This window comes from Tursiops truncatus, chromosome 3 (assembly GCF_011762595.2).
Source record: "Tursiops truncatus isolate mTurTru1 chromosome 3, mTurTru1.mat.Y, whole genome shotgun sequence".
In the NCBI taxonomy this organism is placed as follows: Eukaryota; Metazoa; Chordata; class Mammalia; order Artiodactyla; family Delphinidae; genus Tursiops; species Tursiops truncatus.
In genome coordinates, this window is record NC_047036.1 from 129871954 (window position 1) to 129897410 (window position 25457).

Consider the following 25457-nt stretch of genomic DNA (forward strand, 5'->3'; position numbering starts at 1 on the left):
ACCACCTTGAAAGCCAATGAAATTTGACTGGAGATGGGCAGTGATTAGGGCTCCGGTCCAGAAGTGGCAGGCATCACTTCTGCCCGCATCCCAGTGGGCACAGCTTAGGCATGTGACAAGGCCAGCTGCAAGGGAGGCGGGCAGTGCCCACTGTGTGCTCAAGAGGAGAGCCAGACAGGTCTGCGAGCCTCCCTGCCTCCTTGCTGTTACTGCTGCTGCGGTTTGTTCACCTCCCCAGCGTGGCCCGGCTGATAACCTGCCTGTTTTGCAGGACCAGACCCTGTATCACCCCGTCAGCGGCAGTTGCATGGACTGCAGTGAACGTGACCACAGGATCTTCATGAACACCTGCAACCCCTCCTCCCCCACTCAGCAGTGGCTGTTTGAACACACCAACTCAACAGTCTTGGAAAAATTCAATAGCAACTGAGCCTTCACGTTCCCGTGGCAGGCCTGGCAGGGTCCTCTCCGGCATTCACTGCAGCCTCCCTCTCCCAAGAGAGGCAGGGCTTCTGCGGACTCCGTCACGTAAAAGCTGCTGGCCAGCCGGGCCAGGGCAGAGGGGGCGCTTGAAGCTGGGCCAGGTGTCTGCCTGGCCCTGCAGGCCCAGAGTGGTGGAGCCGGGATAGAGAGCAGACCCCACAAGAGGCCCCGCTCAAGAGCAGAGCCTGCTGCACCCCTGGTGGCATCACGGAAATCCAGGAGAGCCTTTTCAACTTTGTCGCCACGTTCCCTTGAGCATTATGCAGGAGGACTGCCAGGGCAGCCCTAGACCACCCTAAAATGAGTCCTCTGAGGCTGCCTAGCCTTCAGGTGGCTCATACATGACAGTCCTGCAGAGAGAGAGGCAAACTCTGTCTGTAGGGGCGGCAGCTTTTAGCACCAGTGCCACCCATCTGCAGCAGAAGGGAAAAAGTCTTTCTCGGGGCCACTGGTTTCAGCCTTTGAATTTTTGCCTGCCCAGCGTCTGTTCTCTGTCACAGCCCCAGGAGATGCAGTCAGTCGAAAGCCGTGCCTCGGGCCCTCCGAGTGTACAGTACTGACCACTGGCCAGCTGCCAGGCCTGGGGGCAGCAGCGCGACCCGCAGATAATCCTTTGCAGCCGTGGACAGACGGGATGTCTCCCCTTGCTCTCAGGGTACTCGAAATGCCCATTTTAGCGCTCTCCGGGCACAAGGACAGCCCAGCCACCAGCTTTTCAGGACTGTGTTTCAGATGGCCTTGGGCCTGTGGCACGGGCCCAGTAGAAAACCTCCAAACTAGAAATTCTGGCTGAATTTCCCTCATCAGTGCTTCCATATCTCTCCCCCCACCCCCACCCCGCCTCCCTCCCTCTCTCTCTCTCTCTCTCTCTCTCTCTCTCTCTCTCTCTCTCTCTCTCTCTCTCTCTCTCGGCCAATTGCCTGCCTCAGGAGAGGAACAGAGGTGTGAGGTCCGGAGGCCTCCAGGGTGGACCGTGGGCAGATGCCTAGCCTCTGACTCATTGTGGTTCTGGTTCTCATATGGAATTCTAGAATTTTTAAGGAACTCTGTACTGTGATCACAAACTAAAATGACACGTAGGATTCTGGTATTCTAGCATCCAATATGGATTTCTAGGATGCCGTGATTAGCCAGCCAAGTGTAAAACATTCGAGGCAGCCCCCAGCCTAGAGACAATCTGTGAAGTCCAACGTTGGTGGTGCTGGGGGAGGGGGCAGGAGACCTGTGTCCGTCAGCTCATACCGGAGGCCTTGGTGTGACACGGTCCTCAGCCCAGACCTAAAGCCCTGCCAACCTGCCACCATGGTCACACCTGCAATGGAGAACAGATCCCAGTGTCCCATGAACAGACGTGTACCTAGCTCCATGCCGGTCCTTTGTGTTTACCTTTTGCTTTGTTGATTATGTGTCAGCCTCCCAGAGGGCTCCCAAACTAATAGGAAGTGTTTCTGTAACCAGCCTGCCACCCACTGATTCAGACATGGAAATCGCAGTCTACAGCCCACGGCTTCTGCCAGCTAGCCCAGGAAGTCCTTGAATCAGTATTCCAATTAGAGTCGAGCCTCTCGACTGTGTTATTTACCAATGAAATAACTGAGACATAAATCTGGGAGCAGAGCCACGAATCTGCCTTTGAGATGCTGGCTAATCTCAAGGCTGTCAATTATCTGGGGAGGGAAGTAAACATTCCCGGCCACCACCACCCCGATTAAGCGTGCAGCGGGCGAAGTGTCACTTCCACTTCTGCCTCAGCACAAGCCCTGCTCTGGCCACCTGCCCGCAGGAGAGGCAGCTCCGTGCTTACAAAGCCTGCTTGTCGATCCCTGGTGTCTTTTCCAAGGGAGTGCTATATCTTTAGAAGTGGCCCTCTGTAGGAAGGAGTCGAAGATGAGACCCCTTTCAGAATCTAGGATAACAAGAGTGTCGCAATATGGGAGAACTGAGTTAGGATTCATCATCAGAGAGTAATTCAGCATCATTAAAATACAAACTGTGCCTTTTAAAAAGAAAAAATGCAAATGTACAGCCAATCCCTAAACTTGAATCATTTCCTAGTGCCTTGCTAGACATAAAGGGGAGGGGTTGGGGGGAGGGGAAACATTTTTGGTGGTGTGTGCAGTTCCTGTTGGATGAGTGTGTGTTTCTTAATGTCTAATTTCAAGCAGGAGGCGTTGGGCCTAGAGCAGGATCTGAGACAGCAATGCCTCCCAAGGGCCAGAGGCCAGAAGTTATTCCATTTTATGCAAATAACACCCCAAATTTAAAGGGTAACTGCATGACTCACTTAATCTGTGGCCAAGAAGGGCCTCAGCAGCCCCTGGGAGAGGGCCCTGTTTGGAAGCCACGCCTGCAGCCCCCAATCCCACGCCCAGGTGGAGGGCGGAGCAATGGCTAGGTTTCCGAATGGTCCCACTCCAAGTGGGTGACAGGACGCATGTGGGGAGCAGGAGCAGCAGCAAGCGGTCCTCAGTCGTCCTCGTTTCCATCCTTTGGTTCTCCTTTTGAGTCTGGCTTTGCACCCTCAACGAGGGATGGGCAGGTCCTCTGAGCACTCTGGCATTTGTAATTGCTGAGCCCACATCTGTAGGTGCTGAGACTTGACATAGCCTGTAATCAAGGAAGGAAGGAGAGAAGTCCATTTGTTAACTGGCCAACTGATCGCACATACTAGCCACCCATTGTTTTGTCTTCATTTTGGAAAACCACCTGGCTCAAGGATCCAGGTCCCTGCTCCACCCTGGCTGATGCTCAGTCAAACAGCCAGGAGCCTGTGGAGGTGCCGTCAGCCAGGTAATGTGTGAGAACGTGGACCCTTTTTCCTTTAGAGCCTTTCTTCTGAGCATGGGGTCGCAAAACAGGGTGTGGCTAGAGAGTATCATGCCTGTGTGGCCCACCAGCAGCCTTTCCAAAGGGGGACTCCAGAAACATTTTGGAATGCAAAGAGCATCTTCACTGTCAGTACAAGGCCTTGGAGGAGGCGGCTAAGTGTGCAGGCACACGTGGGAAAAGCCATTCCACCTTGTGCTTCCAGTTGGAGCTTTCAACTTTTAAAACAGTCCAGGAGCTACCAGTTCCCTATTTTTGGAAGAAACAGCTCAGAGGCAGAAGGGAGTACATCCACAAAAGGGATCTAATGGGAGATACGACCTTAGGACCTGGGGAGAAAGAGCAGTTCTTGTTGAAGATGTAGTTCTTGTTGGATTCCCAAAGTCCACATTGTATTCGCCACCTGCTGAATTTCTTTTTCTCCTTAAGGAATAGGTGATGTCCTTGAAGATGACGCCATATTTCTTTCTGTGCATCTCTCTACTTTTCGTCTCTGACGTTTCAGAAGAGTGGCGAAGCACTTTACAGTAGTAACTGAGAAATCTGGACTCCTTGCTTCAGGGATCCCTCGTTTGCACAGATTGGGTGATCCTTTGTAATTCTTAGAAGGCAATGCATTTTTAATTAAGTTTTCTGAAGATTTCTAAGTGTGGGAGAAGGGCAAGGTGCGAGTTCTGTCCTGGAATTCTTTTCTGCTTTCAACTGATGCATTTTTGTGAAAACCCAAGTAATATGTTTGTTCAAACTTGATCTTGAGCCAAGGCCCACTGTCACCTTTGGGGTGGGAGTTGGACCTACATTCCAAGCGACAAGGTCCTCTTAACATCCACTCCCAAAATGGCTTTGATTCAGCCATGCCAGCCAACAAGGTCAGGGTCCTGCTCTGTTACAGGCCTGAAGGTGGATCCCAAAGGGATTACAAGCAAGGAACACTTGAGAAGTCAGACCTGGGATTCCATAGAGAAAGCTCGAGACCGCCAACCTCTCATCTCCTGCCTGGAAAAGTGAGCCTTTGTGAAGACCTGACTTACCATGTACAACTGTGATTGTGACTGTTGTTGAGTAAACCTCCAGACTTTTCTCTAATGTGGTCTCTGGCTAATTCCTTGTCCTGCGCCATTCTCCAGTCCATCGTTCCCTGTGTATTCGTCGAGCACCCGCTCAGTGCCCAGGGCCTCTGCTAGGTCCAGAATAAATTCCCAACAGCCATCGTTCTAGAGAGGAAGGCAGACCTCAAACAACTCACCACGATGATGTCAGGTGTGAATAGGGCTATGAAGGATATAAACAAGGTATTTTAGAGACTGGGGTAGGGATCAACATGAGGTAGGATAGTCAGGGAATGCCTCTGTGAGAGCTGGATGATATGAGGAGGGTGTACGAGCCAAGAGGCAGTTTGGTGGAGGAGCATTCCGGGCAAAGGGAACAGGCGGTGCAAAGGGAACAGGCGGTGCAAAGGCCCTGAGGGAGGAAGGAGTTCCCGTGTTGGAGGCACAGAAGGAGTTCACAGACTTAGGTGAGGTAGCCCACAAGGGGTCTTACACCCAAAGACCACACCCACGAGCGGAGGATTTCAGTGAAAATATGAAACAAGCTTAGCTCATGTCTTATGTTCACCCATGAACCACAAGTCCCTGCTTACCAAAGCGTTGCGATGCTTCTGAGTATTCGATTATGTAATACCATGTAGTGGAAAGAACACTGGTTGGCCCAGCTCTGCAACAGACTCGGTGAGATCTTGGGCAAATCCTGCCCGCTAACTAGGTCCCAGTTTTACACAGTGAAGTGAGTTTTTTGATGATGCTTCCAGCGCCACCTGTGCTCCTGTGGCTGAGTCTTGGGGTGGGGCTGCAGGAGGCCATGAACAGAAGCTATCCTGGTGCTGTCGTTCAGGGCCCACTAGAGGGCGCTGTGGACCGCGGCTTGGAGAAGGCTGATTAACAGAAAGGGGGCTCTGATCGCTGGCCACTGCGGCAGGTTTGAGCCCTGGAACACGAAGGTAGATACTGTCTTTTGTAACTCGTGTTGTTCGTTGTTGTTGTTGTTTGAAAAATCTTTTACCACCCATGAATTCTAAACAGTTTAATGGTTTCTTTAAAAAGATTTTACTAGGAAATAAAGGGAGGGAAGAACATTCCAGGTGTAGGGGCAGCCTGGGCAAAGACCCTGTGGGGGGAGCATGACAGGTATGAAGGTCAGTGAGCTGGAGCAGAGTGGGAGAGACAGAGGAGACGAGAAGGAGGGGCAAACCGAGCCAGGCCCTGCGGGGCCTTGCGGGCCGTGTTACCCAGTCTCTGATCTTTATCTATCTATCTATCTATCTATATATAGATAGATAGATATATATATATATATATATATTTTTTTTTTTTTTTTCGGTACGCGGGGCTCTCACTGTTGTGGCCTCTCCCGTTGCGGAGCACAGGCTCCGGACGCGCAGGCTCAGCGGCCATGGCTCACGGGCCCAGCCGCTCCACGGCATGTGGGATCTTCCTGGACCGGGGCACGAATCCGTGTCCCCTCCATCAGCAGGCGGACTCTCAACCACTGCGCCACCAGGGAAGCCCCACTGATCTTTATTTTAAAAGCAGCAGGAACCATTAAAGGGTTTGGGCAGAGTGAGAGCATCAGTTGTGACTTTGACGGACGTCTAGAGCCAGGAATGAGTTGCTCAAGGTGCTAGGCACGTACTAGGCACCTGGAGCCCGCAGAGTGAGAAACAAATCCAGCACAACTGGCCCTCAGGTGCTCTTCAAAGTCACTGACAGCTGAGGCGGGCGACTGAGAAGATCACGTTTCTCATCCATTTTAGTTCCTCATCCTCCCAAGTCTGCGAGCGAGAGGAGAATCTAAGGTAAAAAAGCGCTTAGCCGGACACACAGTGGGAGCTCTTTTGTGTTGTTGGCATACTTATTGGGAAACAGATTCAGAGAATTTGCCAGTGTGCTCAAAGGTTTGCATTTTTCTTTTCTCGCGGTGGGGTTGGGACTTCGGGGCTCCTGGCACTTAGGACTCAGTAAGTATTTGATGAATGGACAAATGGATGAATAATCTAGTTTCAGATTACACTTCAGGCCTTTTTTTCCTCCACTCTCAGCCCACAGATCCTACAGTGAGTTCTACCGTGTTTGCTATATGCTGTGTGCCTTTGAGAAAGTCCCTTCCCCTCCCTGGGCCTCAGATTCTCCTTGCAACCATAAGAAGAAGGGGAGCAAATTAGATAACGGTCAACCCGGAATCTTCTAGTTCCACAAATCTTGCATCCAGTATTTTGCAATGGCCCAGATTGTGTTAAGGATTTATTTTCCAAGTTCAGCTACGGGATGAGATCCCCTCCTGGTTCTATTATTGGTGTCTCCCACCCGCGAGCTTCTGGCCCTCTGGTGAAGTGGGTCCAGGACTCAGCATCCAAAGCTTCCTTCCTGCAGCTGCTCACAGCTCTGCCAATCTCCGGCCTCAGGCAGCTGTCTCCTCTTTTGTTCACCCTCAATGCCTGGGCTGCCCAGCTTGGCAATACCTGGCGTCCCGAATGGTGCTCAGGGCAGCCTGCGGCTCTTGCCTTCAAGTCTGACTTGATTCAGGTTGGCAGGCTGACAGCCCTGGGCACACTTCACACCCACTCTCACACACAACGCCATAGAAACAAAAGAACACACGGTGAGCCCTCAGAAAAAGCAGGTTTCTTAGCAACTTTACAGCCTTCGTTCATGAGCTACTTGAAATTGAAGCAGCGTCTGATCTCCTGCCAGCTCCTGCCTGGGGATGGGGAGAAGGGGATGGCGGGTCTGTCTTTGCTGGAGCTGAGAGCTCAGCTTCCCCACCGCTGGCCTATCAGTCAGCCTGGGAGGCAGAGGTCTAAATTCCAGATTTGTCCAGGTTCTAGGAGAGTCCTCGCTACGGTTGCTTCACGGCTGCAGCGGCAGAATTCAATCAACAAACCATACTGAAACATGTACTGTGGGCTCGTGGTGGTCCATGCTCTGTGCCCAGAGTGGTTGATCCCAGCTCTGTCCTCGGCCCTGGAAAAAGACAGGTAAATAAGGGACCACCTGCAACCTCTAGAGCCTAGTGATGAGAACAAACAAGGACACAGACAGGTGAGAAGAGAATAACTTGATTTCCGCTGCACTGCCTACAGGTTGCAGTTTGCACTATTTTACACCTTGCAGCTTTACCCCAGGCCTTTAGAATAAAACCCAAACTTTTTAGCCAGGCCCAAAAGGTCCTTTGGAGCTGGCCCCTGCCTGCTTCTCCATCACGTCCTAACAGGGCTTAGGTGCCCACACAGGCCAAGGCTTTCCCACCTCCAGACTCCGCTGGACTCTGTTTGGAATGTTCTCCACCTGCTCTGCAGCTTCTTTTCATCTTTTGGGTCTCAGCCCAACTGTCACCTCACCCAAGAGGCTTCTCTATCAAGAACAGACCCACACACATCATTCACTCATTCTCAGCACCTCTGTAGCCCCCCTCCTCACACTTATCCTGATAACACAGTCTGTTCTCGTGATTCACAGCAGTTTTGTTCTATAAAGTCACCATGGACACTAAATGAGCGAATACAGACCCATCGCTCCTAGGGGAAGCACAGGATTAGGTTCCTGCCAGCCTCTGGTCACCACATTTTCATCAAGCCATCAATACATAACCTTGTTTTATGTGCATTTCTGTTTAAAGACACTTCACTTCATATAGATCATTAATCCATTCACATGAACTCACAGCTAACAACACTATAACTCATGCCTCAATGAAACTTATCTAACATATACCTTTTCTCCGTCAGGCATATCCCAGCCTTCTGTGCTTAGGAACGCTAGGCAGTACCTCAGCACTATGCTTACAGGGCATTTTAAACCAAAGCCATCAACGAAAGCACAGAAATGTAAACAGTGCAACACAGAATAAGATGGCAAGAAGGACTTTTGTTTACAGTGCGAGAGCTGAATTGACCTCAGCTGGGAACATGCATGGTGGGTGACTCCAATTTTTCTCCACTCTACACATGCACACGTCCAGAAGTGACCTCAAAAGTGCAGCAAGTATCGGTTTTGAGGTTACAAGTACATTTTAGTGAGTAGGCAAATTTGCAAACCAAAATTAGCAAATGAGGATTATTTTAATTATTAGTTATTTTATTCCTTCATTTAGGTGTTTGATGTCTTTCTCCTCACTGGACTTCATGAGGGTAATGCTCTTTCTGTACTGCTCACCATTTTATCCCCAGCTCTTAGCAGAACTGATTCGGACTTTGAAAATTGTTGAGCTATTGTTGAACCAAATACCTATCTCTGGAATTTTTGTTTTGTGAGATTTATTAATACTCATGTTTTATGTCACTGTTAGTTGCATACTTAGTGAGGGCCAAAATAAAACAGCTACCCAGGGCTTTTTCCTGATCACACTCACAGAAGATTGATAGATAAATCAAAACTTGATTTTTTCATGGGCATTAGAATTTTCCAGTGAGGCAAATAATTACATGCAGTTTCCTAGTCTCAGCTGAATTATTCCTTAGAAACTTGCTTGGTAACCTAGCGTTAAAGAAAGAAGTGGAGAGGGCTAAGGGAATTTTTGCCTTCCCCATGACAGAGTATACACAGGCCCCTATATCCATACATAAATTCATTTCTGAAAATGTGACTAATCTCAAAAGTCAAACGACAAATGCATTCTGTCAACAGAGCACATCTGTTCCTAGGTGATAAAATATGGTATAACTCTTGCAATTACACTTGCATTTCTGGACACAACCTTTGATGATATATATCCAGTCTTGACTAATACAACTTCAATTTGATTGTTTTCCTTCACAAATCAAAAAGCAGGCTTGAGAACATCCAGTGGAGGCTAAAGATTCATTCCTTTCAATAAATCTAGTTATTTCTCTTTTTTTCCAGTTTTAAGTCAGTAAAATGTTATCTTTTAAAAATTTTTATTGGAGTCGAGTTGATTTACAATGTTGTTAGCTTCTGCTGTACAGCAAAGTGAATCAATTATACATATATACAAAAATCACATATATACATATATAATTACACATATATCCACTCTTTTTTAGATTCTTTTTCCCACAGAGGTCATTACAGAGTATTGAGTAGAGTTCCCTGCGCTATACAGTAGGTTCTTATTAGTTATCTATTTTATACACAGTAGAGTGTATATGTCAATCCCAATCTCCCAATTCATCCCTCCCCCCACTTCCCTCCTAGTAACCGTCCAAGTTTGTTTTATACGTCTGTGACTCTGTTTCGTAAACAAGTTCATTTGTACCATTTTTTGATTCCACATGAAATCTAATTATTTCTATCTCTATATCAATTATAAAGAGTTAATGATACACATACTTCCTTTTTTAAACAGCCTTATTGAGCTGTAATTCACCCATTTACAGTGTATAATACAATGTTCTTAGTATGTTCACAAGGCTGTGCAGCCATCCCCACTTCCTAATTCCAGAACACTTCTGTCCCCCTAGAAAGAAGCCCTGTACCCATTAGCGCTCACTCCCCACCCCGGCCCCCGACCCCAAGACCCTCAGCCGTTGGCAACTGCTAATCTTACTGTCTCTATGGATTTACCTTTTCTGGACATTCCACATAAATAGAATCATGAAATATATGACCTTTTGTGTTTGGCTTTCACTTAGCATAATGTTTTCAAGGTTTATCCCTACTGTAGCATGTATCAGTACTTGATTTCTTTTTGTAGATGAATAATATTCCATATTCTCGATAGAATTTTGTTTATCCATTCATCAGTTGATAGATAGTTGGGTTGTTTCCATGTTTTTGGCCATTGTGAATAATGCTATGAACATTCATGTACAGGTTTTTGTGTAGATGTACCCTTTCATTTCTCTTGGGTAGATACCTAAAAGTGGAATTGCTAGGTCATCTGGTAATTCTATGTTTAACATTTTGAGTAGCTGCTAAACTGTTTTTCCAAAGTGGTGTCAGCATTTTGCATCCCTCCTAGCAATAGATGCAGGTTTCAATTTCTTCAGATCTTCACCAACACTTGCTGTTGTCTGTCTTATTGACTGTAGCCATCCTAGTTTGTGTAAAGTAATATCTCATTGTGGTTTTCATTTACATTTCCCTAATGATTAGTGATGTTGAGCGTCTTTTCATGTGCTTATTGACCATTTGTATACGCTCTTTGGAGAAATACCTATTCAAACCCTTTGTCCACTTTTTAATTGGCTTGTCTTTTTATTATTGACTTGTAAGAGTTCTTTATATATTCTGTATACAAGTCCCTTATCAGATATATGATTTGCAGACATTTTCTCCCATTCTCACTTGCTTTAGATGCACGTGTCACATCGCTACTGTTGGTACTTTCACTTTGCCATTCACACAATTTTATGAGATTAAGATGCAATAAAATAATCAAGTACTTTCCCAATCATTGCTAGGCAGATGGATGTGGAGACCACCCATGCAGAAACTGAACAGTTGGCAGATAAGCAGTGCCACCTTGCCGTCTTGTCCTTTGATGTCTCTCCCTCACATGCAGAAACCTGAACTCAATGGGAAGCTTAGAGGTGTCATCATGTGACATGTGAAATAATAACTACCGCTTATTGAACACTTACTATATGCAAGACATTGTGCTAAGTGCTTTACATTTATCACATTTGATTTTCACAGAAGCCCTATAAGAGAAGTACTATTATCTCATTTTATAGATGAAGAAAACTCAGGCTCTTATAGTTTAAGTTGTCAATGGTTCTACAGCAAATAAATTGGCAGAGGTGGGATTCAAACCAAGTGCTTCAGAGTAAGGAGCCCTTGCTCTTATCCATGATGCCAAGAGCCGCGATACCTGTCAAGTGCCAGGCTGCAGACAAGGGCCAGAGCCAGAGGAATCTTTCACAGGTTCTCAGTGGAATAAGGAAAATAAGGCTAAATTTATTCCATTTAGATGACTGTCCTTTATTTTGAGATTCTTCCTACTTTTTTGGTATTCTGTATCGCCTACTAACAATACCAAAAGACAGTATTTTTCTTACCGTTATTATAAAAGAAATATAGTCACATGGTAAAATATTCAAATAGGAAAATGCATTATTAGCTTCAAATTCTTTCTGCCTTTCCTTCCTTGACCTGCAGTCTCCACCATAGAGGCAACCACAATTACTAGTTTGTGTATCCTTCATATACATATGTGCATGAATGTGTGTATAAAATTTTCTTGAAATACAAATGGAACTTATACTCTACATACTGCTCTGTATCTTTTCTTTTTTCACTTAATATCTTGGTATCGTTGAATATATTTAATTTATTGAAAAAACGTTGACTGAGTCCCTACTCTGGTAGCCGCCAGAATTGGAGAATTAGTGTTGTATGCACTCGAGCTACAGCAGCAAATAATACAGACATGGTCCCTGCCTTCATGGAGCTTATATTGTAATGGGACAGACAGTCACACAACAAAAAGAATAATAATAAAAGAGATTAATTGCATGTTGTGATGAATGCGAATAAGAAAAGACACTGAACAGAGAACAGATGGGCGCAGGAAACCAACTGCTCTTAATCTCTCTGGGGAGATGACATTTAAATTAAGACTTGAGGGATGGAGCCAGCCATAAAGGAGCAGGTGGAACAGCATTCCAGTCAGAGGGAACTGCCAGTGCAGAGACCTTGAGGTAGGAAGGAGCTTGGCCTTTTTGAGGAACTTACAGAAGAATAATTAGAGCTGAGGCACGGGGAGCAGGGCAAAGAGATGGCAGGGGGCAGTGTCAGAATGCACTGGGAAGCTGGTGAGGGGCCTTAAGGAGGGTGTGGCATGGTCTAGTTTGTGTAGATGCTCCCTAGAGAACAAGTGACTTAGTGACCTGCTCAGAGGCCAGTGAAACACTTCAGGCAAAAGATGATGGTGAGCTGGGCTAGGCGGCTGGCTGCAGAAAATGAAGCAAAGAGGACAGATTCTAAATATCTATTGGAAGTAGAAGAAAGTGCCTTGATGATGGGTTGGCTTGGAGTGGGGTGAGAGGGAGGGAGAGTCACGGGTGATGCAGGTCTCAATTTATGAATTTGGGTGTCAGAGAAGGTTAACTTGAACATCGTGGTCTGTGATGCCTCTGGAACATTACAAGCAAAGAGCTGAATGTTGTTATCTGGAGTTCAGAGGAGAGGTCTCAGCTAGAATTATAAAGCTGGGGGTTATCAACCTGCAATTTTAAATATCTGGGGGTAGGTTTGGGTATGGAAAAGAATGTTATAGTTACTGACTCAAGTTGCCCATTTAAAAACGTAGCTTCTCCTAAAGGCTTTAAATTCAACTTACAAATCTTGTTATTCCATTATAAGTCTAGTAATTTTTTGTATGAAGATAAGGACAATCACTTTCACTTGTTCTGATTACTATTAAATTAATTCTTAAATTTAGTAGCTTCAGTCCTCAAACACTTAACAGACTTACAGCCTTAATTAATCAAATTTCCTTAGACATTTCAGACTACAGTTACAAAATTAATATGCCTGATTTTCTCAAACACTTTAAATGTCCAATAAGGGCAGACTTACAAATCTAAAAAGCCAGATCTTTCTAAGCACTTAACCACATGTTGTAGATTCATTACCTAAAGTTACAAATGTAACAAGTCAGATTCTCTGGGCCATTTCAAGAATCTTAAATCCTACACAAAGCAGAACAAGATCACAGAAACTTCTCTCCTGTATTCATTCCTTCAATATCTGAATATTTATTTATATCTCCCCTCTGGAGTTACAGATTTACTCCCCCAGCAAGGGGATCAGAATTTTTTCCAAATATTACTATTTGGAACTAACCTATATAACAACATGGGGAAAGCTTATGAGAAAGCTTTCCTTGAAGAAAGACTACAAAATTGTATGTAAAGGATGGTTAAAAGCATGTGCCCCGCCCCCAAGAAAATACATAGAGGCTGGGGGTAATTAGGAGAGAAACCGCACAGTAATTTGAACAGGGAAAGGTTAATATAAAGATTTATTAATTGTAACAGGGGACTGTAGTAATGAGGCATTGCCCAGTAAGAAGTAAAGAGAACTCTGAAGAATACAGGAAGAGCAGATGGAAGGAGCAGACAATACTCCTGGGGCTGAGAGAGAGGACCCAGGAGAAAGGACCCCCTGCCCCTCCCCCACCAGAAGGGTAGTGCCAGGGGAAGCTGGTGCTGAAGAAACTGTGTGTACTGCAGTAGCCTGGTGCTGGATGCAAATGCTATTTTGAAACAAATATATGTGGGAAATGTAGGAGCTCTTATCCATACTAATCAAGTTTGAAAGCAACATCACACACTGCCTTGTACAGATACCCAGCTGTTTTCTGTGTTGATGTCTGAGCTCCCCTGCTAGAAGATATCCTCTTTTAAAGCAAGGATTATATTTCATCTTCCTCGTATGGCCAAGCCTGAAGTGAGTATACATTATATGCTCAATAATTTATTTTTGAATATATGAACTCTGAGGGAAGAATCCTACTCGGCTTGCCTTTTTTCCATTAATTTTTTATTCTCTGTTTTCCTACTGTAAAGGCAAGAAATATTTACTGGGGAAAATGCAAAGGTAGAATAAAGGGAGGAAAATATCCATCATAATTACTGTTGGTACTTTGGTGTATTTCTTAGGCACAAATAGTTGTTTTTCTTTTTTTAAAAACATAGATGTACACACATCATATCCCATATGCAATGTTATATCCTGTATCTTAAACTTAACGTAAATAAAGCACTTCTCCAACTCATCAACTCTTTGTTGAAGAGTCAGTGGTGAATTATTTTATATAGAAAACGTTTACATTGATGTTATGAATGCAAATGACTGCAAAATATCTCATTCTGAAGATGTTAGGTTGTTGATCTAACCATGTTAGATCAACCATGTTAACATCTAACCATGTTAGATGTTAGGTTGTTGATCTTCCCTTGTGAAACTTTTGGTTCTTTTAAAATTTTTCCTATTATAAATAATCGCATAATGAACACTGTTGCGTATAAAATATTCTCCGGTAGGCCGATTTCCTGAAATGGCTGCCCCACATGTGAAATTACTAGGCTAGTGGGTACAAATACGTCTAAGGCCACTGAGGAAAACTGAAGATCATAGGACATCTGCTTCTAAACATGAACACTGGTAGCTTCCCGTTTTCAACAAGAAACAAACCAGAAGCCTCTTCAATGCCACCTAGTAGTACCAAAATAGGTACACGTGCTTAGCTAACGCTCCCAGTCCCCTCCACGCCCCTCCTCCTGAGAAAATGCTGCCCAGCCCTAAAAGACTGCATGACCCTGGGCTAGTCCCTTCGGGCCTTTGGCCCTCATTTGTCCCCAGGCTACCCAGTGGAGAGGTGGCCTGACTAGGCGTGCCGAATTAGAGGATTTCCCTACAGCACTGAGTGTGTGTTTGACGTCCTGGGCGCCGAACCCCAAGCTCTGGGCCTCCGCAGGGCGCGGTCACCTCGCGGGTAAATCCGGAGGCTTAAAGCATTAGAAGCTACAGTTTACAGAGCTCCAGGGAGGGCCCAAAGTACGACAAGCCCTTCTCCACGCCGAGATTGGCCCAGCCTTTTCTACATCTCCTGCGCAGCGCCTCCTCTTCCCTGCGGTTCACCTAGTCCACCCTCCAGACCTAATCCCGACTTCCGATTCTTCCCAGCGGAAGGGTCACCCAAGCCCCTTGGGTCCCCTTTCCTCTCTCCTTTTCTTTCCGCGCCGACCAAGCCAGTCCCAGTCTCCACAGTGGGGGGTCTCCGCCACCCTAAGCTCCTGACCACCTTGCAAGACCTGCCATCAGACCCCCATCACCTCTTCTGCACGTCTTGCCACGTTATCTGTCCCGATCGTCCCTCTGTCTTTCCCGCCACGACTGTCTTTCTATCCGATTTCTAACCCGCAGGTCTGCGGGTCCTCTGGCCGTGGTCCTTCCGTTTCACCCTGTCTGAACCTCTCATGACAGTTTCTCTATCCCCTTTAGGTCCCCCCTCACATGCCCCTCCGCGTATCTCTCCCTCTGCGTCCCCGCCCACGTCTGCACTTCTGTCCCCCGAAAGTGATCCTCCGTACCCGGAGTCGGGCCCTCCGTCCAGCCGGGACCCTGCTAACCATCCATTCCCGGGCCCGGAGAGTCTGCGGCCCGGTTCCCCTCCCTCACCCGGGGAACTCTTCCCTCTTCCACTTTCTCTACTTTGAACCCATCCCAGCAGAGTCCAGGAAGTAGCCAGGCGCCGGGGACTGGCGGCGATGGCGCCCAATGGGACGCGCCAGCGGCGGCGGCGGCCCCGCCCAGAGTGCGAACGCGGCCAATGGACGTGCGGAGGCGGGACTTCCGCTGTCCCGCGGAGGGCGGGGGAGCGAACTGTTGTGGTGCGGAGCGTTGGGCGGGCGGCGGCCGGGCGGCCCAGGGGCTGCCGCGGGACTCGGGGCGCAGCCGAGCGGCTGCAGGGGTGGGGCGGGCCGGACGCGCCCCGGGGCCCGGACGCCGCGGGTTCGAGGCCGGGCCCCGCGCGGGGAGGCCGCGCCACCCCGGGGGAGCTGCCCGGCGGCGAGTTTGCCCGGCAGCCGAAATAAGGCGGGAGCCTGCGGGGGCCCTCGGAACCCCCTGCCAACCCGGGCCTGGAGTCCTCGGGGAGCGGCTGCTTCCTGGGACGCCCTCTCGGACGTCCCCGCCGAAGGGTAACGGTTAAGGGCCCCCGGCAGAAGGCGCCTCCGGGTGACTCCCGGCGGGGCCCTGCGAGCCGCAGGAGCCGACCCCGGGGCCGCGAGCGGGGAGGAAGGGGCTTGGCGGAGACGCGGGGCCGGAGACCGAAGGAGCGGGAGCGCAGCGGAGCGGAGCCGGGCCTCCCGGTCGCGGGGCAGGGCAGCGCCTCGGCTGCAGACGGACTCTGGGACCCTCGAGTGCGGGGGCCTCGGCAACCTGCCCCGCGGGGAGCGCGGCCGCGGAGTGGCCTACGGGGGACCCTCCCCCAGAGGGGCCGGCCCGGGGCGGGGAGATGAACGGCTTTAGCACAGAGGAGGACAGCCGGGAAGGGCCCCCAGCCGCCCCCGCCGCCGCCCCGGGCTACGGCCAGAGCTGCTGCCTCATCGAGGACGGCGAGCGCTGCGTCCGGCCCGCGGGCAACGCCTCCTTCAGCAAGAGGGTGCAGAAGAGCATCTCGCAGAAGAAACTCAAGCTGGACATCGACAAGAGCGTGAGTCCGCCCCCGCCCCCGGCTGGGCCCCCGCACCGGGCAGCTCTCGGGCCGCTGCCCCGGGCTGCGGGCGGGACTCGGGGGCCCTCCCCGCCCTGGGCCTCGCCGCCCTTTATCTGCAAACTGAGGAGTTGGGCTTGCAAAGGCCGCTCGGCGCTGGTGGGCTCTAACTAGGACTCTGCCCAAATCTGGGAGGTTAGCGGCGGGGGCTCCGAGGACCCTTTCTGCCTGGGAAGATTTGATACCAGTTTTTAGCTCATTTTATTGGTGCAGACATGGGAGCAGGAAGAGGTGGGTTCATTTGGTTCGCCCACGGAGGAGCAGGTATTAGGGAGGAGGTGATGAAGGGACCCAGCTCTTCTCCAACTTCTCCCTCCTTCTCGGATCCGTGTTATTCCTTCAGAAAAAGAAAGGTGGCAGTTACGTCCCTGTCTGGGGCGGCCTCAGCTTCTGCAGAGGGTCACCGAGCTCGCTGCTCAGCAGGCAGCTGTGGGGATCTGGGATTTTCAAGGATGTGGCAGAAATAAGACCAAGATCTGGTCTCGGGAGGTGGCCCTGGCAGTCGAAGTGACGGAAAGGAAGAAAATCCATTTTTATAGGGTTAACTTCTTTACAAATACCCAGGAGGTTGGAGGTGGGTAATTTAACTTTGAATAGAAAACTTTTCCTGTGTGATTTCACCACTTCTAGTTAACTATTCTAAAGATGGGCGTATTGTCAACCAGTTAAGAACTGTTTGTTTTGACATCTGTTGCTGCAAGCCTTAAGTGGCTGCCTGGTGATTAGGAATTGGAAGTTAGAGGGGTATTTAATATTCAGGTAGACCAGCTAGGAGATTAGGTGGTTAACATCCATTCTCTTTTAGGACCAAAATTTCTCCACTTTGAGGGGAAATCAGAGATTGCTTGTTAAACTGAAAGGGCACCCACTTCTCCATTTCTGATTTTACAACTGAAAATGAGGCCCAGAGATAGGAAGTGACAGTGCCAAAGTCACACAGCACCTAAGAGGCTGGTTAATTTCTTGAATCCGTTGTCTGATTTACTTCCAAGCCCCATGCATAAGCCTTGATTAAGTGTTTAATAAGTAAAAAAAATTCTTCCCTGCCCTTCCTTCTACGCTCTTCACTCTCACCCCCATTTTTTTCAAGTTAACAATTATATTTGCAACTCTTGAATGGAAAGATGCTACTTTGAAGTGGTTGAGGGTGAGTTGATGGCTTTCTTAGTACACATCTCTATCAATGAATGAATAAATGAATAAAAGGAATTATCTAAGCAAACACTGTCGGCTAGACACTGTCGTGGCCTGGATTAGGACATGTATGGAAATGAAATGTTTAATTCTAAGACAGTAATGAATTCATCCTCATGGAAACACTGCCCACCTTCTGTTTAGGTTGTTGGGAGCCTTTACTTGAGCAGCTTATAATAATATTTTATAGTACTAAAAAAAAAAGAAATTCCCAGTTCTTTTAAACCCACCATCTGAACAATTGTGCTGCTGCAACTGAGGCTCCATTTTCCCAGTGACCCCACTGGAAAACCTGTGTTGGGCTATGTTGACCATTTGACACACGCTGTCTAGAAGAGAGGCAGCCTGAGCCTGGTACTAGAGTTCCCAAAAGGTAATGCTTCTGAAGGAGTAGGATTTCAAGGCAGAATCACTCACAGTTTGTTTGAAGGTGGTGTTGTGGAGTCATTTCTTCTGAAAGGGATTCTATTTCATTCTCACAGGCTTGGGCAGGAATTCAGTTTTAAGTAACTGCTGTGTTACAAGAATTTTTAGCTGTTGCAGAAAGTGAAAAAGGAAAAAAACACTAGAGCCTTTTCTACCACCCTCCTTTCTCCACCCCCAGTTCCCTAAAGGCCACTGGGCTCTGAAATTTCTGAAAACCAATATGTACTTGAAAACAGTTAAGGAGGAATAATGACTATTTATCTTGTAAAGGGGTCTAGCAGAGAACCTTTTAAAATAATAGCACCTTAAATCCTACTCATGCAGTTTAACTCCTTTCATGTAAACATTGGCAGTGTTCTGTGATTTATTAAGATATAACATGCTTTCAAACATCCCTCCAATTGACATATATCTGCTTTTTTCTGGAGAAAAGTAGAAGTGGAGAATAGAGTAAGGAAAACATTGCAGGAGGAAAGGACGTGTGCCAGGGGTTAGAAGGTCTGGATGACCTTGGCCGGGTCATTTCTCCACTCTAGGTGGCTTCAGGTTATCCCAATAGAAAATGAGATGGGAGCCAGGGGGCTTACACTGGTGACTGCTGAGTTGTCTTCCATCTAGGATTCCATTATTCTAGTGTCCTGACTTGAAATCTCCCAGCCACAGCTTTAGGAATCACGTCTCTGCCTGTTCTTTTTCCAAGTCTGTCGCTCTGTGAATTTGAGGAACAGCTTAGTCTCTCAGACGTTACATGTGAGACTAGCTAACATGAGGGCCAGCTTCCTGTGAGGTATGTAGGGTATGCTGTGAGTGTGCTTGCTTTCCTCATAAAAGCACATCCGGTAGTCTATACATCAGCTAGGTGAGCTTCTTTGGGACAGTGACACGTGCTGTGTCCGCAGGTCCTGTGACAGAGTTGAATCTGGCAAAGCTATTCCAATCTGTTGCCATATGTAAATGTGGCTTTTACTGGCCTAAGCTGCTTTTAGATGCGAGGGGGTGGCTGTGTTGATGCAGCAGCATTTATTGATTACCTGCTGTCTGCAAGACACCCTCACAATGTAAACTTAAAACTACTCATGACTCACTAATCCAACCACATGAAAGTGCTAATTCATCTGAATAAAAAACAGTTTTCATTGTTTTCTCCGTGAAAAGGCCTGAATTAATTACGCTGGTTTCCTATCAGCTTACTTTTATCTTTAAGCATTTGAGGAATAAACTCATTCAGAAGTCTCTCAAGAACATTTGCGCAACATCTGCTTCAGTGTCACCAACCCCAAGTCATTTACAGTCATCCTCCATTCAACCCTGCTAGTTATATTCTTAATAAGAACACGTTCTTCACATCTTAGCTGCTGTTGCCGCCTTCACTTACTATTATAATAAGCCTCCAGCCTGCATTAGAAAAGCAGCAGTTGTATCCAGCTTCTTTTTTTTTAAAGTTTCTTATTTATGTATTTATATATTTTGGGCTGCGTTGGGTCTTCGTTGCTGCGCGCGGGCTTTCTCTAGTTGCGGTGAGCAGGGACTACTCTGTTGCCGTGCATGGACTTCTCATTATGGTGGCTTCTCTTGTTGCGGAGCACAGGCTTTAGGTGCACGGGCTTCAGTTGTTGCAGCACGCAGGCTCAGTAGTTGCGGCACGGGGGCCCTAGAGCGTGTGGGCTCAGTAGTTGCGGCACATAGGCTCAGTAGTTGCGGCACATAGGCTCAGTAGTTGTGGCTCGTGGACTGTAGAGCGCAGGCTCAGTAGTTGTGGCACACGGGCTTAGTTGCTCCGTGGCATGTGGGATCTTCCCAGACCAGGGATCAAACCCGTGTCTCCTGTATTGGCAGGCGGATTCTTAACCACTGCGCCACCAGGGAAGTCCCCCAGCTTCTTTTATGTGGTTCCACCTTGTGAGAATTTCTGCACCTCTTTCCACTTCTCTTTGTGGATTAGATGTGTGGTGATGCAAGAATTATAAATAGATACACAGAAATAGTTTTTCAGAGGGTTGTCATCGTACAATAGTAACTGTTGTCAATGTAAAAATAGGCTGTCCCATCTACCATTACCACAGTGCCTTCTTTCCTGCTTTCCTGCTCCCGGGGCAGTGCATTCCAGCAAGGTATAAGTTCCTAACTCCTACAGGTCTGAAAATGTCACGTCTCTCCCTGCTTCAAAAACCTTGGGCGACCCTGTCTTGTTTGAAGGAAAGTCTAAGCTGTTCTCATGCCCCGACCCCCAGATTTCTCCTGATGCTCCTGCACAGGCAGCCGCCTGCATCTAAGTGACATGGTCTCCTCAGGGCCTCTTCACTCACGCCTTCCATCGGCCTCATTTGAAACTTAAGTCGTGGCCTTTCCCATCTGGAATGCTTCCTGACTACCTGCAAATCCTCCCTTCTGGTCAGGGACCTCCACTCTAGCTCGCTCAGCCGCAGGGCCTTGCCCTTTGCTGTATCCATACCATTTGTTGTATTTATCATTCAGGGGGGACTTGGTTTATAACGCACTGCCCGGTGCGATATTAGCGTTCTCTTTGAGGGGTTCTCATTGTGCAATTCAGTAGGAAACTGGTGGAAATGATGGCTTGCATCTTGTTCTTCCTTGGTGTCTCCAATGCCTCGCAAGGGAGAAAAACCCCATAATTTGACAGATACCTGTTGCTGTTTCCATGGAATTGGCAACTCTGACTTTAATTTGCTTCCCAACAGGTAAGACACCTGTATATTTGCGATTTCCACAAAAATTTCATCCAGAGTGTACGAAATAAAAGGAAGAGGAAGACAAGTGACGATGGTGGAGATTCTCCTGAGCATGACACTGACATTCCTGAGGTAAAGGTCCAAAACTTTACCTTAAGAAAGCTGGGAGAATGGATTCTAACCTGATCCTTACCTCTGGCCTGGCCTAAGAAGTAATTTTAGTCTCCTCTTTGTTGCTGTGGTGTATTTGAAAAGTGACTAATAGAATCATAGTAATATGGAATCTGAGAGCTGAAAGCTTAGAAATCAACTGGTCTGACTGCCCCACAATTTTACAGACACTCAGAGTCACACACACAGTTTGGGAGCCCCAGTCCAGTGCCCTTTCCAGTAGGCTGTGCTGACTTTCTTCAAAAAAAACCCTGCGAAATACCTAAATACAAGCACAATGTCAAGTTTTTAAAAACTTTGTTTTTGGCCTTAAAGTTAGAGACTGAGTGTATATGGATTGGGGGAAGTCATTTCCCCTCTGTTTTCTGGTCTGCAAAATGAAGGTGTAAGTTGTCAGGTCACACCAGCTCTGATTTTCTGTCACTCTCTGATTCCTGGTCCAGGCTTGTTCCCAAAGATCTATTCCAAGGTCAGTTACACTGGCCCAGGGTTTCTCAACCTGGCACTGTTGACATTTGGGGCAGATACTTCTTTGTGGTGGGGCTGTCCTGTGCGTCGTAGCATGTTCAGCAGCATCCCTGGCTTCTACCCACTAGGTGCCATGTACACCTAGTGTCTCCAGACATTGCAGGTGTCCTCTGGGGGGCAGGATCATCCCCTGCTGAGAACCGTCGCACTAGATGATGAGCCCTAGGCTTCTCAAACCAGAAGCCTGCCTTTCCTTCAAGGTGCCAGTGTCTATTAAGCAAGGCTACAGGGAGGAATATCGAATTTTCTTTCTATCTAAATTGTTTTCACTTAAGACTCAGCAAAAGAAGAACCGTTTATAATGTACACTGGATATTTGATGCATGAATATTTCATAAGGCAACCGCCTGTTAGCACTCAAAGTGAAAATGACTGTGTAGGAATAGAAAGAGTAGGCAGGCCTTTGTCTGCAGATGTGGAGGAAACCTTTGAAAATATGGCCCTTTCCCTCTGCCCCTTCCTGTGTCCCCTTTTCTAGCATTGGTTTACAGTATCTTTCTAATGCTTTTAGCATTTTTATTATTATTTTATGAAAAAATGGATGTATTTACTTTCTAAATGCTTTTCACAAAAAAAAAAAAAAAAGGTTTGAGGAATGTTTGAAAAGAAAGAAGGACTTTGGTCCCTCATATTGATCATTCATTTTGTTTTTAAGTGCTCTCCACCTGCCTGAAGCAAGAACATCTCTTTTAGAGGCAGGTAAAGGCAGCCCAACTTTCTGGGCCTTCAATATTTCATGACTGTGCAGCTTTCCTCTCTTCCTTTGTTAGAAAAAAAAGGGAGGGTCCTTTCCCCTCTGTTACCCAGTCATCTGCAGAGACCCTGACCCTAACCTGCTGATTTGTACATTTGCTACAGTAGCTTTGAGCTTTCTCTGGAAGGCTGTTAAGGATCCTAATACCCGAAGGCTGAGCCTAGGGGAGAACTATTTGAGAATACCAGTACTTCCCACTATCCTCCGTCATGCCCCTCTATCTACTCTGTGCCGAGCTCTGGCCTGTCTTCCTCCGGGATGTCTGTCTGCTTTTACCTTTGCTCTCCATGCCTGCTATGCCCTCTAGCATCAGCACCCCTGCAGAGCTCAACTTCACCATCTCATTTCTGGACCATTGCTGCAGCATCTCCCTCTGCTGTCCCTCCACCCCCAGTCAGGCTTCCCACAAACCACCACAGATCCATCTTCCTAGAACAGCGCCCTCCCATCTAGGTTCTCTCCTTCTGCTTGTCAAGACACGCTACCACCCAGTCTCACCTTTTAAACCCATCACGAGAGCCTCTGACCCCTAGCCCGTATGTCCTCTCATGGCTTTCCGAGCCCATGGCCTTCTCTCTCATTCCCTACTCTAGTTCTTTTCCTCACTGTCTCTCTAAACCCTGCCTCTCCTTAGCAGAAGCTTCACAACCTCCATCAGCCTTCTGGGACCACCCCTCCCCCGCCAGAACTCTGCTTCCACTGTTGTTTCTGTCCTTCCAGCCAGTTATTAGTCCTTGGTGGACCATTTCTAAGACTTCTTTGTAGTCTCTCCATCCCCACCCCTATCTAACGTAGTGCTAGGCACACAGTGGGCTCTCAGTGAGTCGTGGCTGGTCAGGTGATGGATAATGTGTTTCTCCTCTTCTCTCTAGGTTGATCTGTTCCAGCTGCAGGTGAACACTCTCCGACGTTATAAACGGCACTACAAATTGCAGACCAGACCAGGCTTCAATAAGGCCCAGTTAGCAGAAGTAGGTAGACAAAATTGCGCTCTAAAGAGGGAGAGCCGGCGTTGTGCTTCTGATGGTGACCTTGATTCTCCATGTGTGTCTATACGTAATCCCTTCCATACCTCTGGAAGCAACTTCCTCTTTCCTCTTTTGCACAATTTAGAATCCCCCAGCTTTAGACCTAGAAAGGCCTGATTTCCATAAAAGAAACCAGGGCACAGAGAAAGGAAAGGACTTGCTTAAAACCATACAGCAAGTTGGTAGCTTGGAATCTCAAGAGTCCTGATTCTAAGTTCTGAGTGTTCTTTTGTTTGTTCATTTGTTTGAATCTTGTTTTGCAAGATTCTTTCTAGATATGTTCCATTCTGCACATGAGGTGTGTCTGATTAATCATCCCCAAACCTTTACTCATGTTCTGTAGGAGCTATTTTTCTTTCTTTGGTTGTTTTCCTTGAATTCTTCTACTCTGATGTTGGTAATGGAAGTATTTATTACAATGAACGGAGCCTAAGAACGTTTTCTCCTGCCCTGAGTCCCTAACACAGTTCCGGGCGTGGGATGGGGATGCGGGTGCTCCACTGGCCATTATTTTAATATACTGACAGCCCTGCCTTGATACTTCCGTCCTGTTGGCATTTGTGTGGGTACCCTCTCATCCTTCTTTTCTAAATGTGTTTTTCTGTCTATTGTAGAAAACTTGGGAAATGATGAAAAATGCCATCCTACTATTCAGAGACAACCACTCTGTAGTTTTCGTTCTCTGACTCCCTTTTTATCTGAACCAGTGCCCTCGGTCCATCCAGAGATTTCCTTATGGGGTCACATCCCTGTTGGTTTTTGGTCTTCCCTTTAGAGCTTTCTTGCCGATCCATCATTTTTCCTTAAACCTCTCCTTCACCAGCGTCCAGATAAACCACAGAAGCACACAAGCCTTTCCTACTTCAAGATAACATTACCCTAGCCAGTGTCCACCCCTGGTGGGAGGGGTGGGATGAGATGGGGCAAGAGGAGACCTGCATTCTCAGGGCTTGGAAATAAAGTATCAGGAATACATAGTAAATGATGAATTTTTCTTCAAATCTCGTGTCTTTCAAGAGGCAGTTATGTACTATTTAGATGGTTTTTTGGGTGAGACACTTACATCTGTTCAATTGGGTATTTATTTGACACAATTTTAAAAGGACACTTTTCTGCCCAGTTCCTGGGCCTGAGAGCTTATGGTAGCAGCTGGTCAACCCTTGCAGTCCCAGTCTCTTGCTCCATGAGGATGACCTTGAGACTACGCCATGATGGACAGTTGGCTGCCACTGAAACAGAACTGCACCTTAGGAGTGTTGTGGAATAAAGTGTTGCTTTTGGAAGCCTGGAAACCAAATCACCTAAACCTGGGAAGAAAGGGCATTCTGCATCCTGTAGCGCTGCAGGAAGTTCTGCAGTAATCATAACCCCTTCCATAGCTCTGGGAGCAACTTGCTGTTCCCTCTTTCGCACAGCTTAGAATTTGTGGCCCTCGTGGTTCACGTGGTTTAATGGACTCTGGTTTTCCTCCCCATGTAGACTGTCAGCCGACACTTCAGGAACATACCCGTGAATGAAAAGGAGACGCTCGCTTACTTCATCTACATGGTGAAGAGTAACAAGAGTAGACTGGACCAGAAATCAGAGGGCGGCAAGCAGCTTGAGTGATGATGAAGCACATCTTCAAGAAGTGAAGTATAATGCTTAATGCACAGGTGATATCTGCTACATTTAAGCCCGTAAAGACTGTTAAATTTTATTGTAAATAAAAAAGTTTGAATGATGAATACTGTAAATCTTTTCGGTCAGGAGGATTATATTCTCATGATTCAGCATGTTTATACACAGACTTTAAGGCAACTACTGGACTAAAAAAAGAAAAAACAAGATCGGAAAAAGAATGAAAGAAAAACAATGTATTGCCACATTCAGCAAAGCATTAAGTCAGTTCTACTGGAAATGTGGGATGACAGATATTTTGGTAGTCATCTTGTAATTCCATGCTGCCACATGTGAGGTGTAGCCCTGGACCAGCAGCGAGGTATGGCTTGGCGGGGAGGTACATGAGCAGACCCGTCTGCTGGGGACATAGGCGCCCCTCTTTGTTGCAGGCTTTGTCGCTTATCAGCAAATCCATTTGACACTGGTCCCTCGCCAGCTTTGTGCTTTGCACACAGT

General features: G+C 47.3%; 2 protein-coding genes across 6 annotated transcripts in view; both read left to right on the forward strand.

Moving 5' to 3' along the window:
* Nucleotides 1-14055, forward strand: part of GALNT10 (polypeptide N-acetylgalactosaminyltransferase 10) — a 237757-nt gene extending 223702 nt beyond the window's left edge. For 4 of the 5 annotated variants that reach the window (XM_033853499.2, XM_033853500.2, XM_033853503.2 and 1 more), the window contains one exon: nucleotides 272-14055. In XM_033853499.2, the coding sequence (XP_033709390.1) occupies nucleotides 272-430 (159 nt within the window). In that variant the 3' untranslated portion in view covers nucleotides 431-14055. The remainder of the gene's footprint in view (nucleotides 1-271) is intronic. The other variant, XM_033853502.2, reaches the window with a different exon arrangement.
* Nucleotides 14056-15653: 1598 nt separating this feature from the next.
* SAP30L (SAP30 like) lies at nucleotides 15654-25066 on the forward strand. The gene is made up of 4 exons (XM_019924786.3): nucleotides 15654-16488; nucleotides 20868-20990; nucleotides 23184-23282; nucleotides 24819-25066. Exons 1-4 carry the CDS (start codon nucleotides 16291-16293, stop codon nucleotides 24945-24947), a joined length of 549 nt encoding a protein of 182 aa, XP_019780345.1. The 5' UTR covers nucleotides 15654-16290; the 3' UTR covers nucleotides 24948-25066.
* Nucleotides 25067-25457: the final 391 nt, after the last annotated feature.